Here is a 14057-nt window from a genome sequence, read left to right as displayed (position 1 = left end):
GAAAAATGCAGATTTAAATTCAGCAGGTCTGGGGTGGGGCCTAGGATTCTGCTAAATGATGCTTTAGGGCAAAGTTTCTGAACCTCAGCATGATGGACATTTGGGGCCAAATAATTCTTTGTTGTGGAGCCCTGTTTTTTTGTTTGCAGGATGTTTAGCAGCATCCTTGGATTTTATTCATTAAGTGCCAGTAACACTGCCCACAGGGGGCACCTCACAGATGTTGCTTTCAGTATCCTCCCTGTGATTAGCTATGTGCATAGCTCTTCAAAACAAACCAAAAAGAAAATTCAATCTACTCCCTCATATTGGAAGGGGCAGAGGTGATGGTGGGAGGAGAGAAGCTCAAAAATCTTTCTGCTAAGCAAGCTTTGGCAGAGTACTCTAGGGATCATACTGTTTAAATTTCCAGATTGTGTGCAACAATGGAAAGAAAATGCTGATTGTTCTCAAAAAGCAACAGCATGTCTTAAGCTGGACCAGATGCGCCTGGAACCTTCCCAGAGGGAGAGAGAATGAACCCCGAATTCAGGAGATTCATATTACAGTTTGTCAGAACAAGGTTCAGGCATATTTGGGAGAAGGAGGATTGTACATGCAATTAGATAGGGATGACAAAAAGGGGTACAGCGATCCACAAGAGAGCCTAGAGCTCCCAGGAAAAAAGAGAGAAATAGGCAAAGCAAGCAGGCAATTCTTTCTTTGATTTTCGTGACAGACAAGCTGAGGTTTGTCCCCAGTGAATTTTACTCCAGGGGTATTATTTGCTTTTTTGGCTTTAAATGTATTAAAATAGTTTAATAAATTTGTTTTTGTGTTGACAGGGGTAGGGGGTCCTTGAGCGTAACTCAGAACTTCAACCTATTTTAGGAGGTGACACATAGTGGCTAAGTAGTTCCCAGATTTCCACACAACCTTCAACAGTCTTGGCCAGAGCTGTGCTGAGTGGTGAGAAAGTTGTCCCAGTTATCTTCTAGACTGTGAGGGAAGAGAGAAGACTGGGCTTACTTTGGACTCTGAGGTGGTCAGTTCTGTGGTCTGGCTAATTTGAAGGTGCCACAAGTTAAAATTAATTCTCTTACACAGACCATACTCTGGCAATGGGCTGAAATTCATGGTTATTTCAGAAACAGATATAGATAAAAATAAGTCAATGTAGGAGGAAAAAAAAATACTGCAAATTGCAGGAGGGTAAAGTCTTTGAAGAGCCACAACCTCCATTGATCTGGAAGAAAATAAACCTTAGAATGTAACCACTATTGTTTTTGGGGGATATTTTTCTTTCTTTCCATTTTTAGTTATTTTTGGTTATGTTGGCATTTAGATAGAACAATGGACAGTTGGAATCACAACAAGTCCTCATGTAGAGACCAGATTTTGAGTAGACACATGATCTCTCCTTTAGACCAACACTTCTTCCTAGGCCAAAACAGGAAGAAAACAAATTAAAGATACTTTAAAAACCATGGACAATGAAAAACCAGCAAAGGTCTTTTGACATGCAGAGAGTATCCATTTAATTACTTTAACAAAAGACAATGTACAAACTTTCCTTTTTGCCCCGTGGAACGGATTGTAATAAAGTGACCAGACAACACATTTAAGTTCTAATTATCTATCAAGGAAAAATATTTTTAAATAAATGTATTTTATATTTTGCTCCCTTATTTTTTGTTTTCTACAGGGTAGAATAGGTGATTTATTAACACAAATGAAATTCTGGAGTAAAAAATTTCGGAGATGTAATATATGGAAATTGATGGCTTACATTTCTTGTGTTCCAGCTGTGTCACAGCTAGTTTACCTAATGACCCATAGGAATGGGATCATTGCATTATTGCTGGGCTGCACTGCATTATTCAGTTGATGTAAACATCAGTAGGGCTAAGAATAAATGTATCCATGCATTGTTGCAAATGATGTTAAATTGTGCTAAATTCTTCCTGGGTTGACAAATACACATTCTTTCGCAAACTTTCAGAGGCTAGTTTCAGTTAAAACAACTTGATTGACTGAGATACTGATTCACTTTTTCCCTTACATGATTTGTCAGTACAAACATAACAGGTCAACTTTTAGTGGCCCTCTAATATAAATGTATCACCAATGAATTTTTATTTGGGCTTCTTTCTTGTGAAGATGTTGACTTTTAGAGATGAGGTCTCATTATGTTGCCCAGGCTGGCCTCTTGCTATGTCGTCCAGGCTGGTCTTGAACTCCCAGGCTTAAGTGATCCTCCCACATCAGCCTCCTGAGTAGCTGGGGCTACAGGCATGAGCCACCACACCCGGCTATGATCATGACTTTTAAATGTGGATTTCATTGTCTCCCTTCTTGCCTCTTTTGTCTGTTTTGGAAAGTTCTCTGGATTTTTGTATGGTGCCAAACAGAGGAAACCACTTCCCAGAGCCATCCACAGAGATTACACTCTGGCTGGGGGAAGCAAACAACTGGATGAGTTTTCAATGGCCAGGTTTGTTCTGCATTTGGCAGTCACTCACTTCCTATGCCCCCTTGAAAAGAACTCTTCCTTTCTCTATCACCAAAGTCAAACTATTTTATATTTGCATCAGCGATCTGTTGCTGCACAATAGACCACCCAAAACTTAGTGGCTCCAAACAACTATGTTATTGCTCAAAGATTCTATGGGTTGGAAAGTTGGGCAGAGCTCTGTGGGGACAGCTCATCTCTGCTGTATGTGGTAATGGCTGAGGTGACCAAGTGAAGCTGGAGGATTCAAGATGGCTTCTTGAATCCACTCACAGGTCTGGTACCTCTGTTGGGAAAAGTTGTACTGACTGCGGTCTGGCTGAGTCTGTTTCTCTCTCTCTCTCATTTATAATTTCTCATCCTGATTACATGGCCTCTCCAGTCAATTGGACTTCTTTAGATGGCAGCTGGCTTTTAACATAGTGAAAGCAGAAGGCACCAGATTCTTTGAGGGCCTAGGTCTGGAACTGGCACAGGGTTACTTCCCTTGCATTTTATTGTTATCTGTTGGGCAAGACATTGTCCTTTTTAGCTTCTTCCTTATTTCCACTACCTACCTGGTTAGTTGTGTCAAGGATTTCCAAATAAATAGTTCAGCTTCAGCTGGGTGCTGGTGGCTCATACCTGTAATCCCAGCACTTTGGGAGGCTAGGACAGGCAGATTGCTTGAGCCCAGGAGTTCGATTCCAGCCTGGGCAACATGGCAAAACCCTGTCTCTACAAAAATAAATAAATAAATAAATAAAATTAGCTAGGCATGGTGGTGCATGCCTGTAGTCCCAGCTACTTGGGAGGCTGAGGTGGGAGGATCACATGAGTCTGGGAGGTCAAGGCTGCAGTGAGCCACTCCTGGGTGACAGAGTGAGACCCTGTCTCAAAAAAAAAGTTCAGCTTCTTAGATAAATAGTAGTTGATACAATGCAATATATTTGTTTCTCATATTTTATATGCACAGAGAAAACTAGAGCACAGAGAAGGGAGACAGTTTGTCAGATGTCTCCAATGAATGTGGCAGAGAGCAGAGGCCAGAATTTTCACTGAAGGTTTCAAGATTTTTATATAATTGCAGGCATCCTAATTCAACAGGGGATAGTAATTATGTTTCTATAGTAACTTTGTTCCTTTCATTCATGGAAATGTATAACTTATAAAATGCTATCGGGGACAAGTCTGGGTAATAACAGGCTTAGGTCTCTGGAGCATCAGCTGAAGGGCAGACCAGCTGGTCTCACCAGCTGAGAGAGAAGGCAGCTGCTTGAGGATGTGTCAGGATCAAGTCCTGCGGAGGCTCTTCAAGGGTTCGTGGGGAAGCTATGACAGACCATCACAAAACAGTATGTGTGCAAAGGTTGGCGGAAAACACTAGGTCAGCAGCAGGCAGATACACAAAAGGGTTTGGTTTATTAAAATAACTTTAAAATATGTAATGGCATTTAAAAATCCCAGACCACAAAGAAATTCCAAAAGAGAGGAAATGCTTCTTCCCAGTCTATAAATGGGGATGCTAATAGCACTGCGTAGTCTAATGGGTGGTTGTGCAAATTCAGTAAAATAATATAGGGAGGGTACTTAGCTTGGGGTGGGCATGTAGGAAGGATTCCTCCAATATTAGTTATTATTTGTAATGATTTATTTCTTCATGTTTCTTCTTTGGAAGAGCACTGTTTCTGAAAAGCTAGGCCAGTTCAGCTGATCATTGTTAGCTAGAGATAAGCTGGCTTTGGGAAACTCTGAGACTCTTCACCCAGATAACCTATCTTGGAGCCTGTGTGCTTACACTGTTAGTACATCTAGATACAGAAAACAAACAACAATGTATCATCCAGACATTTAGTTTACCTGACAGAGACTAAGTTGCTTTTCACTCTGACCACGCTGCTCCAAGAAAATATGGTAACACAATGTAATTTTACATTGAAATCTGTATGCTAATAAATATACTTTCTATAATGTAATTGCCAGCTATATTTGACCAGCAGGGGGCAGTCATTATATACTTGTCTTTCTGTGAAATGTTCATCTGAATTATAAGTTTGTCTTCTATCACCTATCATAGTAAAAAATTAAATTTTTTTTAAAAACGTAACAACTGAGTATAAACATCTTGAATGCATTTAAAGCATCTTCCATTTCATCATAGTATTTGTATACTTTATTTTATCAATTCTGAGAAGCATATTTTTTCTACCTTTTAATATCCCTGAAATAGGGATGCATTTCACAGTTAGGAGTGACTTAGATTCAACAAAATATGGTGATTATTCAATTTAGGATTGGTGCATTAAGGCTGTTAAGTTCACACCCCATTGAAGCATGACATAGAATGAAAATGAATTTGGATAGCTGAAGGCAAAATTGTTTAATAAGTTATTCGTAACTTCTTACCCTAAATAAAATGAGAAATTATTAGACAAGACACAGGAGAAAGTATATAAAGAATTTTGCTTGGTGCATTTAGTCTCTCAAAGACATCTGTCATTCAGAATCAAAAGGACATTTAACTTTCGTTAAGGCAGTAATAGCACTTAATACCTATCAGTTGATATGTAAAGTAACATGAAGCTGAATGTCCTTAATTTGCTATGCCCTCTTTAAATACATTCTCTACCTGTTCAGAAACATTAAGTAGAATTTGCAGAAATTTGAACTTCCTCTTGTGATTTCACTTCAGCTATAAGATGAAATACAACCCAGTGTAGAGTTGACATCTCATTTACTTTGAGCCCTCATTAACCACCCATCCTTGTTATCACTATCGAGGCAGAACTCCTATTACCAGGTAGAGAAACTACTTGGAGAAATTTGGGAGGCTTTTGGAGGTCCAGAGCCACAGTAAAACTGCTGTCCCAGAACGCAAAACCATAAGTGTAGTTCAGTAGCAGTTCAAGGGGAGGGTGGACCCAGGCAGACCATTGCCTATTTTAAGATATTAAGCAATATGTTGATAATAGATAGCAGGAAGAGAGAGAGCTTGTTCCGGTGGCAAGTGCTCTGACTTAGATTGTAATTCACAGTGCCATTATCTACATGTGTGGTCTTAAATAAATCACTTAAGTTCTTTGAGACTCAGTTTGCACATCTGTAAAATGAGAGAGTTGGGCGGCTCCTCTACACCTCCATACCATTCACTTTTACCTTGCCTGGGGCATTGCCATTTTCTACCTCATGTTATATTTCATGTGTGGTAATGTAATCCCCCCAATGCATGGCACATTCTCTAAGATGTCAGGAGCACATGATTCTCTTGCCTTTGTGCACCCCCAACCCCGGCAGTTGGAATGAAGCCTTGGATAAGATTGGTACTCATGAAAAATTTGTTGCCTTGAATTGAATCTGACTAGATAATACCTAGAGTGCCTTTCTCTAATATTCCATGATACTGTCTTCAAAGCAGGAAGTACTCACTAAAGCCAAATGACTTCTAGTTTCAGCTGGGTAACTGCCATGTGGCCTTCGGTAGGCAGAGTTTGGAAGCATGGGGAGGAAAGGCTGTAACTAATGAATTACCCACAGGACACCTCGCAAGGCCAGTTGATTGCAGGTTTAGCCCTGCAAATGTGAGTATTTAAACAATCTTCAAAACTTAGCAGGAGAGTAAAAGCATTATGAAGGGAGAAAAGGGGAATATATAGGGTGAACAAACTCTTTGAAAATGGAGAATACCCAGAGGCTTTGGTATTTTAAACTTTGGGTGTTGAACCCCAGTTTGACTAGATATTTCTTGATGATGATGAGAATGGTTTGGTTATATTTTCAGATATGGAACCTCCTAGAATCAAGTGCCCAAGTGTGAAGGAACGCATTGCAGAACCCAACAAACTGACAGTCCGGGTGTCCTGGGAGACACCCGAAGGAAGAGACACAGCAGATGGCATTCTTACTGAGTAAGTGAAACTTGGCAGATAAAATGATGCTGTCTCTTTTATGTGAGATGTTTACTACCCAGAGTAGGGGAGTGTATATATGCTGGTCTATTTATGCTTTCAGATGTGGTCCCCCTGGTCACTACCTAACATACTATATATGTCACCTATGTATTTGTTGATTGCCTGTCTCTATTATAATATGTTCACTGCTATGTCCTTAATGCCCAGAACTGTGCCTGGCACATAGTTAGCACTCAGTAAATCCTTACTGAAGGAAAAAAGAGAAATAAGGGGTGGTGAATGATGTGATTATTATGCATTGCATGCCTGTATCAAAACATCTTGGCTGGGTGCGGTGGCTCATGCCTGTAATCCCAGCACTTTGTGAGGACGAGGCAGGCGGATCACTTGAGGTCAGGAGTTTGAGACCAGCCTGGCTAACACGGTGAAACCCCATCTCTACTAAAAATACAAAAATTAGGCAGGTATAGTGGCACACACCTGTAATCCCAGCTACTCAGGAGGCTGAGGCATGAGAATCGCTTGAACCCGTGAGGCTGAGGTTGCAGTGAGCCAAGATTGCGCCACCGTGCTCCAGCCTGGGTGACAGAGTGAGACGCCATCTCAAAAAAAAATTAAAAAAAAACAACTCATGTACCCCATAAATATATATACCTACCATATACTCACAAAAATTAAAAATAAAAAAAAATTAAAAGAAGGGGTGGTGAGAAGAAGGGAAGGAGGAACAGAAGGGGAAAGAGGAAGCCAGCTGGTTAATTTAGGGATAGAGCCACCCCTATTGCCTGCCCAGGCAGACCCTACTCATGCCCCCAGGCCATTACCTGCACTGGGAAGCTGTCTGTGTCTCCCAGGTGGTGCCAGAGGCTATCGCTCTTGTGCTCTGTGAGTACAGTTTAGTGCAGAACTTTTTCACCCCTTGTTTTTTGGCTGTATTTATCTCTTTCAAAGCTTTTTAATTTATTTTTAAAACTCCTGATCATATCGAACACTTACAGATGCTTATTTAAAAAAAGAGAAGGTATCTTCTGCTTTCTTCCCCACCTCTACCCCATTCTCCTGGACCAATTTCATTCATAGTTTGACATGTATCTGAGTTGCTTTTTGTTGGTATGTTTGTTTTACCAACCACAATGAGAAGCACTGTTAAGAAGCTTTTAAAAATGGGTGGATCCCTTTGTGAGGGTTAGCTATGTGTTGTTCTAATCTAGCATTTGGGCCTGTACCCCTGCAACTGTTTGGTTGGCTTTCATATTCCCTGGAGACCACTACTTCATGTTAGCACATTCATATCTGTGCCTTAAAGTTTACGGGCATATTAGAGTTCCCCACTGAGTTTTCATCTGTAGATGAAAGGATACCTCTAGCTTATCTCCTGGTGATCCATAAAGCAAGAAAAGACTTTCTAGAATCATATCAACCCAGGCTGTGCATGACAAAACATTTTTACACAATGATTAGCAATAACAGTACAGTTTCTAGTGAGAGGAGGCAGGACATTTTGTTCCTACATTCCAATAATCTTCCCCCAGTGCCTCATCTAGCTTAAGTAATATTACTAGTTATGCTCTCCCATTGTAACTTCTCAAAGATAAAGTTTGACCATTAAAAAATTATTTGCTGTCACATACACATCCCACAAATCCCTTTGGAGAAAATGTAGGCAATCAGAATTGAAAAGTAAGTTGACGTAATCAGGGATTGGGTTTTATTTACCTTTGACTCTTCAGGGTCTAGCACAATGCCTGGCCCAGCCCCTAGCACATAGTAGGTTTTTAGATTTTTGCAGCTCTGACTGTTGTTGAAAAATCCTGTGTGATAAACACAAAACATCAAGCCATCAGATGACTCTATTTGTCTACAAGCTTTGTGAGAATACCTTGTTCTTTTTGTGGGTAACTTGCGTAATATGGTTAGGAGTGTTACATTTTATTTGATTTTTTTTATTTTTTGAGACAGATTCTCACTCTGTTGCCCAGGCTGGAGTGCAGTGGCACGATCTTGGCCCACGGCAACCTCCGCCTCCCAGGTTCAAGCGATTCTCCTGCCTCAGCCTCCTGAGTAGCTGGGATTACAGGTGTGCACCACCATGCCCTGCTAATTTTTGTATTTTTAGTAGAGATGGGTTTTTGCCATGTTGGCCAGGCTGGTCTTGCACTCCTGACCTCAGGTGATCTGCCTGCCTCGGCCTCCCAAAGTGCTGGGATTACATTCATGAGCCACTGCACCCGGCAGCATTGTTAGATTTTAAAACAGCATCTCAGTATTCTCCTGTCCCTTTGTTCAGAGCAGCTGTCTGCTTCCAGAGTTCTACAGCCCAGAGGCCAGAAAGGCTTAGAGCAGGATGCGATGGGAATGCACTCCAACAGGATGAGGAGTTCAGAGAAGGCTGTCTTGTTCCCTTTTCGCTCTCACTTGGGCTCCTTGCTGCCCTGGCATTTCTCCTATTACCGCTTCCACCATTTCCTATCCAAGCTACTGCTCTATCGCTCCCTTGTGAGGGAGAAGGTTCTAGTGTTAAGCTCTGAGAGAGGTGCTTCTTGTGAGTTCCCTTATTTACTCCTTCTGTTATTTGCATGTCACAGGCGAAACAAAGTGTCAGAGAAGTTACATCCGCTTATATTTGAAGTGTCACTCCTCTCAGGTTTATCTGAATTTAAATTGTGCTTTCTAAAGACCTTAAAGCATCTAAAGCCAACAGCAGCATGTCTCAAAATAGTGGGATTTCTGACATTTTCCCAAGACCCCTCTCTCATACCTGGTAAACAGCCACCTCACCCACCTACATGTAAGGCTTTCCTCAATGGTGACAATGATAATTCCACATGTTCATTATTAGCAAATATTCTCATCATTCCCAGAACTGTAGGGAGATGGGGAATTATATGTATATTGAAAAACAGAACATGGATTTTGATCATGCTATACTTATTGGTGTTCTAATTAGGCAGCCAAGAAAAAAGATAAACTCACCCTAGCTGTATGACCTTGGGCAAGTTCTTTAGCCTTTTTGTGCCTCAGTTTCCTCATCTGCAAATCAGAGATAATACTACCTACCTAATAGGGTTGTTTGATTAAATAAGGAGGGTTAAGTAAATATATGTAAAATGCCTAGAACCATGCCTAACATGTAAGGTTTGTGTAAGTGCAAAGAACACTTTTCGTCATTATTATTATGTTATTAGGATAACCAAGGAATCATAGAGAACTTGCCTTTAGGTCTCCACTGTCCCAGATAGAAAGAACAGAGAAAGTTCTAGCACCCCCACCCCTCCTCCGCAGGCCCAAATTGCCAGTGACTGCTTGGACTATATTCTCTAATGATTTTCCTCACAGAAAATTCCCTCGTCTTCCCAACAGTGAGGCAATTCAGGTCCCCCCTGGAACAAGAGTGAGATTGAAGGAAAAGACTTGGGCCCTGCATTTTTCATCCTCCCTCTCCCCTCTACCCACTTCCCTACTATTGTACCCTTCAGCAAGAAAAAAGTCTAAGCTTCCCAGTAGTTTGGTTCTTCCATTTTCTGGTCACAAACTGCTCTTCTAAAACAGACTAAAGCTTAGGAGATGCTATTCTTCAAGAAATTTTTGTTCTACTTAAACTGGTCCAATGGTTGCCCCTCAGTCTCTCCATGTCCTGTAAAGAGTAGGGGGTCGTCACTTGCTTGTCAGATCCATAATGTCATCTTTCCTGTTTCTGATTTTTTTTCTCTAAGTGTCATTCTAAAAGGCCTCCCCCCAGGCTCCAACTTTCCAGAAGGAGACCACAAGATCCAGTACACAGTCTATGACAGAGCTGAGAATAAGGGCACTTGCAAATTTCGAGTTAAAGTAAGAGGTAAGAGTACTGCTTATTGGCTTCCTCACCCCCCCCTTTAGAAGAGCAAAGGGAAGCACGTCCTCAAGCCAGAACTCTCTCAAGTGCCTACTGTGGTGGGAGACTTGCCAGCTTTAGATTAGCCTCTAACGAGGCTTGGGGAAGTGCCCTATCTTAATGCCTGAATTTCATGATACACATCCAGATGGGTGTCAGTGTTGCCAGATTATTTAAGGAGTTCCCAGGACTAGTCTTACAGGAGCCCGTAGCTGACTGTCCCAGAAGAATATTATTCAATAATTTTTCCATCCCTGAGCTTAGGTGACCAGCTGAAGCCTGTGCATCTACACCAGGGTGAATAGGAGCCCCCTAATTTGGGCCACCAGGAGAACATGTTTTTAGTGTTCTAGTACCATTGGTATGAAAGAAAATGATTTTAAGGATTATTTTATGCCTGATGGTTTGGGCAACTAATTGCTAACCATCTTTACTCCTTATTCTTCTGGACTTCACTTCCTCATCTATAGCACTAGGGGCGAAACCAGTTGATATCAGTGGTCTCATTGGCATGGATGGTGACCATTTCAAGACTCAATCACTGGCCAAATAGTCATCCCTCCTCCCTCACTCATTTCACAGGCTGATGTAGAAGCCTGATTGCAAAGCTGATGCCTCTGCATCCTCACCTTTTCTGCTTACTCTGTGGATGGGAGCTCAGCACTGAGACCCCTCTGGACTTGTGTCCCTACAGTCAAACGCTGTGGCAAACTCAATGCCCCAGAGAATGGTTACATGAAGTGCTCCAGCGACGGTGATAATTATGGAGCCACCTGTGAGTTCTCCTGCATCGGCGGCTATGAGCTCCAGGGTAGCCCTGCCCGAGTATGTCAATCCAACCTGGCTTGGTCTGGCACGGAGCCCACCTGTGCAGGTAGGTATGCAGCCCCTCCAGCCTGCAGCAGAACCTGTAAACCCCTTGGTTCTTGATTCCAGTGCAAGAGCGGTTTCCCTTCATATACTTTGAGAAGTTCATGGCCATCCCTCTTTATCTGAGTGGATGAACATAGTCCCTAGATCCCTGCTGCAGCTCATCTCATCTGCCATCCATCTTGCCTCTGCCTATCCTCTAATTTCCCTTTCATGTCCTCTAAGGAAGAAGCTCAAGGTAGGAACCTAGGGCCAGCCTTTGGTGACATGAATCAGCAAAATTTGCTCTAGTTTCCTTTGTTCTAGAAATGTAAGGATCTTATAAAGCTAGTACATTGCCATGTAGAGACAATATCATACCTGCTTTGCATCACTGGCATGAAAGTTACATAGACCTTGGGCATTTGGAATCTTTCGTCCTATATAAAATGAAGAAAATAATACCTCATCTACCTCTTGAGTTGTAGTAAGGATTAAATGAGGTCATCTGTGGAACAGTGGAATAGAGCAGTGCCTGGTACAGGCAAAGCCTTATGCCAGCTCTTATTCCTGATGAAGAAAAATTGGGCTGGGTAATGAGTCTGAAACTTGGACTAGCCAGAAAATTATGGATGTATCTCTTGTTTATAGACTTCTCTTTTTCTCATTTCCTGGTACCCTTTCATCTTTATCACTTTCTTTTAATTGAAGCCCCCATTTAGAGTTAAGTGACAGAGAGACATATATACCATCAGCTAAATGCCTGAGATTCTTCAATTTCATGTATTAAAGTAGAAAGAACACACCTATTATAGACTCCCTACCTAAGGACTTCATGCCCACCATGTTGGCATTAAGGCCTGGGGTGTGGTGTCTAACAGGCTCCTAGACCTATGTGGTCCAACATGGTAGCCACTAGCTATGTGTGGCTACTAAGCACTTAAAATGAGGCTATTCTGAATTGAGATATGCTGTAAGTGTAAAATATATACCAATTTCAAAATCTTAGTGTGAAAAAGAATATAAAGTATCTTAATTTTTTATATTGATTACATGTTGAAATGAAATATTGGATATATTGGGTTAGATAAAACATAAAATAATTTCTACCTATCTCTTTATACTTTTTGTTTGTTTGTTTGTTTGTTTGAGATGTAGTCTCGCTCTGTTGCCCAGGCTAGAGTACAGTGGCGCGATCTCAGCTCACTGCAACCTCCGCCTCCCAGGTTCCAGTGATTCTCCTGCCTCAGCCTCCCGAGTAGCTGGGACTACAGATGCATGCCACCATGCCTGGCTAATTTTTTGTATTTTTAGTAAAGACGGGGTTTCACCGTGTTAGCCAGGATGGTCTTGATCTCCTGACCTCGTGATCTGCCCGCCTTGGCCTCCCAAAGTGCTGGGATTACAGGTGTGAGACACTGCGCCTGGTCTCTTTACACTTTTTTAATGAGGCAACTAGAAAATTTAAGATTAAATATAGTGGCTTACATTGTATTTCTCTTGACCAGAGCTATCCTAGACTCTGAGTCCCTGGGGCAGGGAAGAGGGCAGGAAAGAGGGCAGGAACTGTGTATCACTCAGTGTGACATCCTAGTACCTAGCATAGAGCTTGGCACATGGCAGGCACTCAGTATATAATGGCTGAATGAATGAATGTGTGAATGAACAAATACTTCAATGCAAACCTAAAATGTGAAATATGAAAACCAAGATTATAAATCATACATGGCATCTACTAGTTTTTCTCATATTATTTCTTCTCTGGGGCTAAGCCTTTTGCTTGCCTATGTATACAACATCCTTCATTGACCTTGAACAGCTGGAATTAGTTGTCATTTATTTGCTTAAAGGGAAGACCTATTATAAAACTGCCTTGTCCCATGTCCTCTGTGCCTGTGTTGCTTGCTCTGTGGCCTTTGTGCCCCACATTGCTTTGTCCCTTCTGCACCAAGGAGGCAGACTTCAGAGATTCTGAGCCATTCCAAAGCCAGCCTGGTCATTGCCCATTCTCTTACCCTTCTGCCTCTCTGCACCCCTTTCCCCAGCAGATACTGTGGTGCTTGGCCCATACGCCTTTCACATTCCCATCTATGTTCAAAAGGCTACTTACTGCAATTAACTGGGTCTCTCTGTCTGAGGGCATTTCTTTCCTGGCTATGAAAGCATTGTCAGCCCATGCACAGAGCCAGCTGGAAGTGATGGAGAGTTAGTGCCCCAGAAGCAGCCCTCAACAATGGTGGAGCAATTGTATAAATACTCCAGTTCCCTCCAGTGGGTTAATTCTGGAGGTATGTTGTATATCATCTCCTAGAGTTTCCCAGTGGGAGTGAGTTCCAAATGCCCACAGCAATAACTTGCTTGATAACCAATTGGTATTGTTTTCTTTCCTTCACTGTCTCACTTCCTGACATAGACAGAATAATGGTCCACCAAAGATGTCCACATCCTAATCCCTGGAACCTGAGAATATGTTACCTTACATGAAAAAAGGGACTTTACAGATGTAATTAAGTTAAGGATTTTGAGATGGGAAGAGTATCCTGGATTACCCAGTGGGCCCAATGCAGTCACAAGCCTTCTTATATAAAGGAGGCAGAACTGATGTCAGAGTCATAGAAAGAGACGATGGAAGGAGAGGTCAGAGAGAAGAGAGATTTGAAGATGCTACACTGCTGTCTTTGAAGACTGAGGAAGGGACTACTAGCCAAGGAATGAATGTGGCGTCTCGATGCTGAAAAAGACAAGAAATCAGATTCTCCCCTAGAACCTCCATGGGAACACAGCCCTGCCAACACCTTGATTTTAGCTCCATGAGACCAGGATGTTTTAGATCCTGACCTGCAGTATCTAAAAGAATAAGTTTGTATTATGTTAAGTCACTAAGTTTATGGTGATTTGTTACAGCAGCAAGAGGAAGTGAATATACTTCCTCACTCCTCCACAGGTGCTTCTTGGGACT

General features: G+C 41.8%; 1 protein-coding gene across 2 annotated transcripts in view; it reads left to right on the top strand.

The window, feature by feature from the left end:
* Window positions 1-14057, top strand: part of SRPX (sushi repeat containing protein X-linked) — a 75329-nt gene that overhangs the window by 53464 nt on the left and 7808 nt on the right. For both annotated transcript variants that reach the window (XM_002831520.6, XM_063721078.1), the window contains 3 exons: window positions 6249-6375; window positions 10092-10213; window positions 10944-11123. In XM_002831520.6, coding sequence (XP_002831566.1) covers window positions 6249-6375; window positions 10092-10213; window positions 10944-11123 — 429 coding nt within the window. The remainder of the gene's footprint in view (window positions 1-6248; window positions 6376-10091; window positions 10214-10943; window positions 11124-14057) is intronic.

This window comes from Pongo abelii, chromosome X (assembly GCF_028885655.2).
Source record: "Pongo abelii isolate AG06213 chromosome X, NHGRI_mPonAbe1-v2.0_pri, whole genome shotgun sequence".
Classification (NCBI taxonomy): Eukaryota; Metazoa; Chordata; class Mammalia; order Primates; family Hominidae; genus Pongo; species Pongo abelii.
Note: the sequence above shows the minus strand (reverse complement) of the source record. Positions and strands in the feature narration are given on the sequence as shown.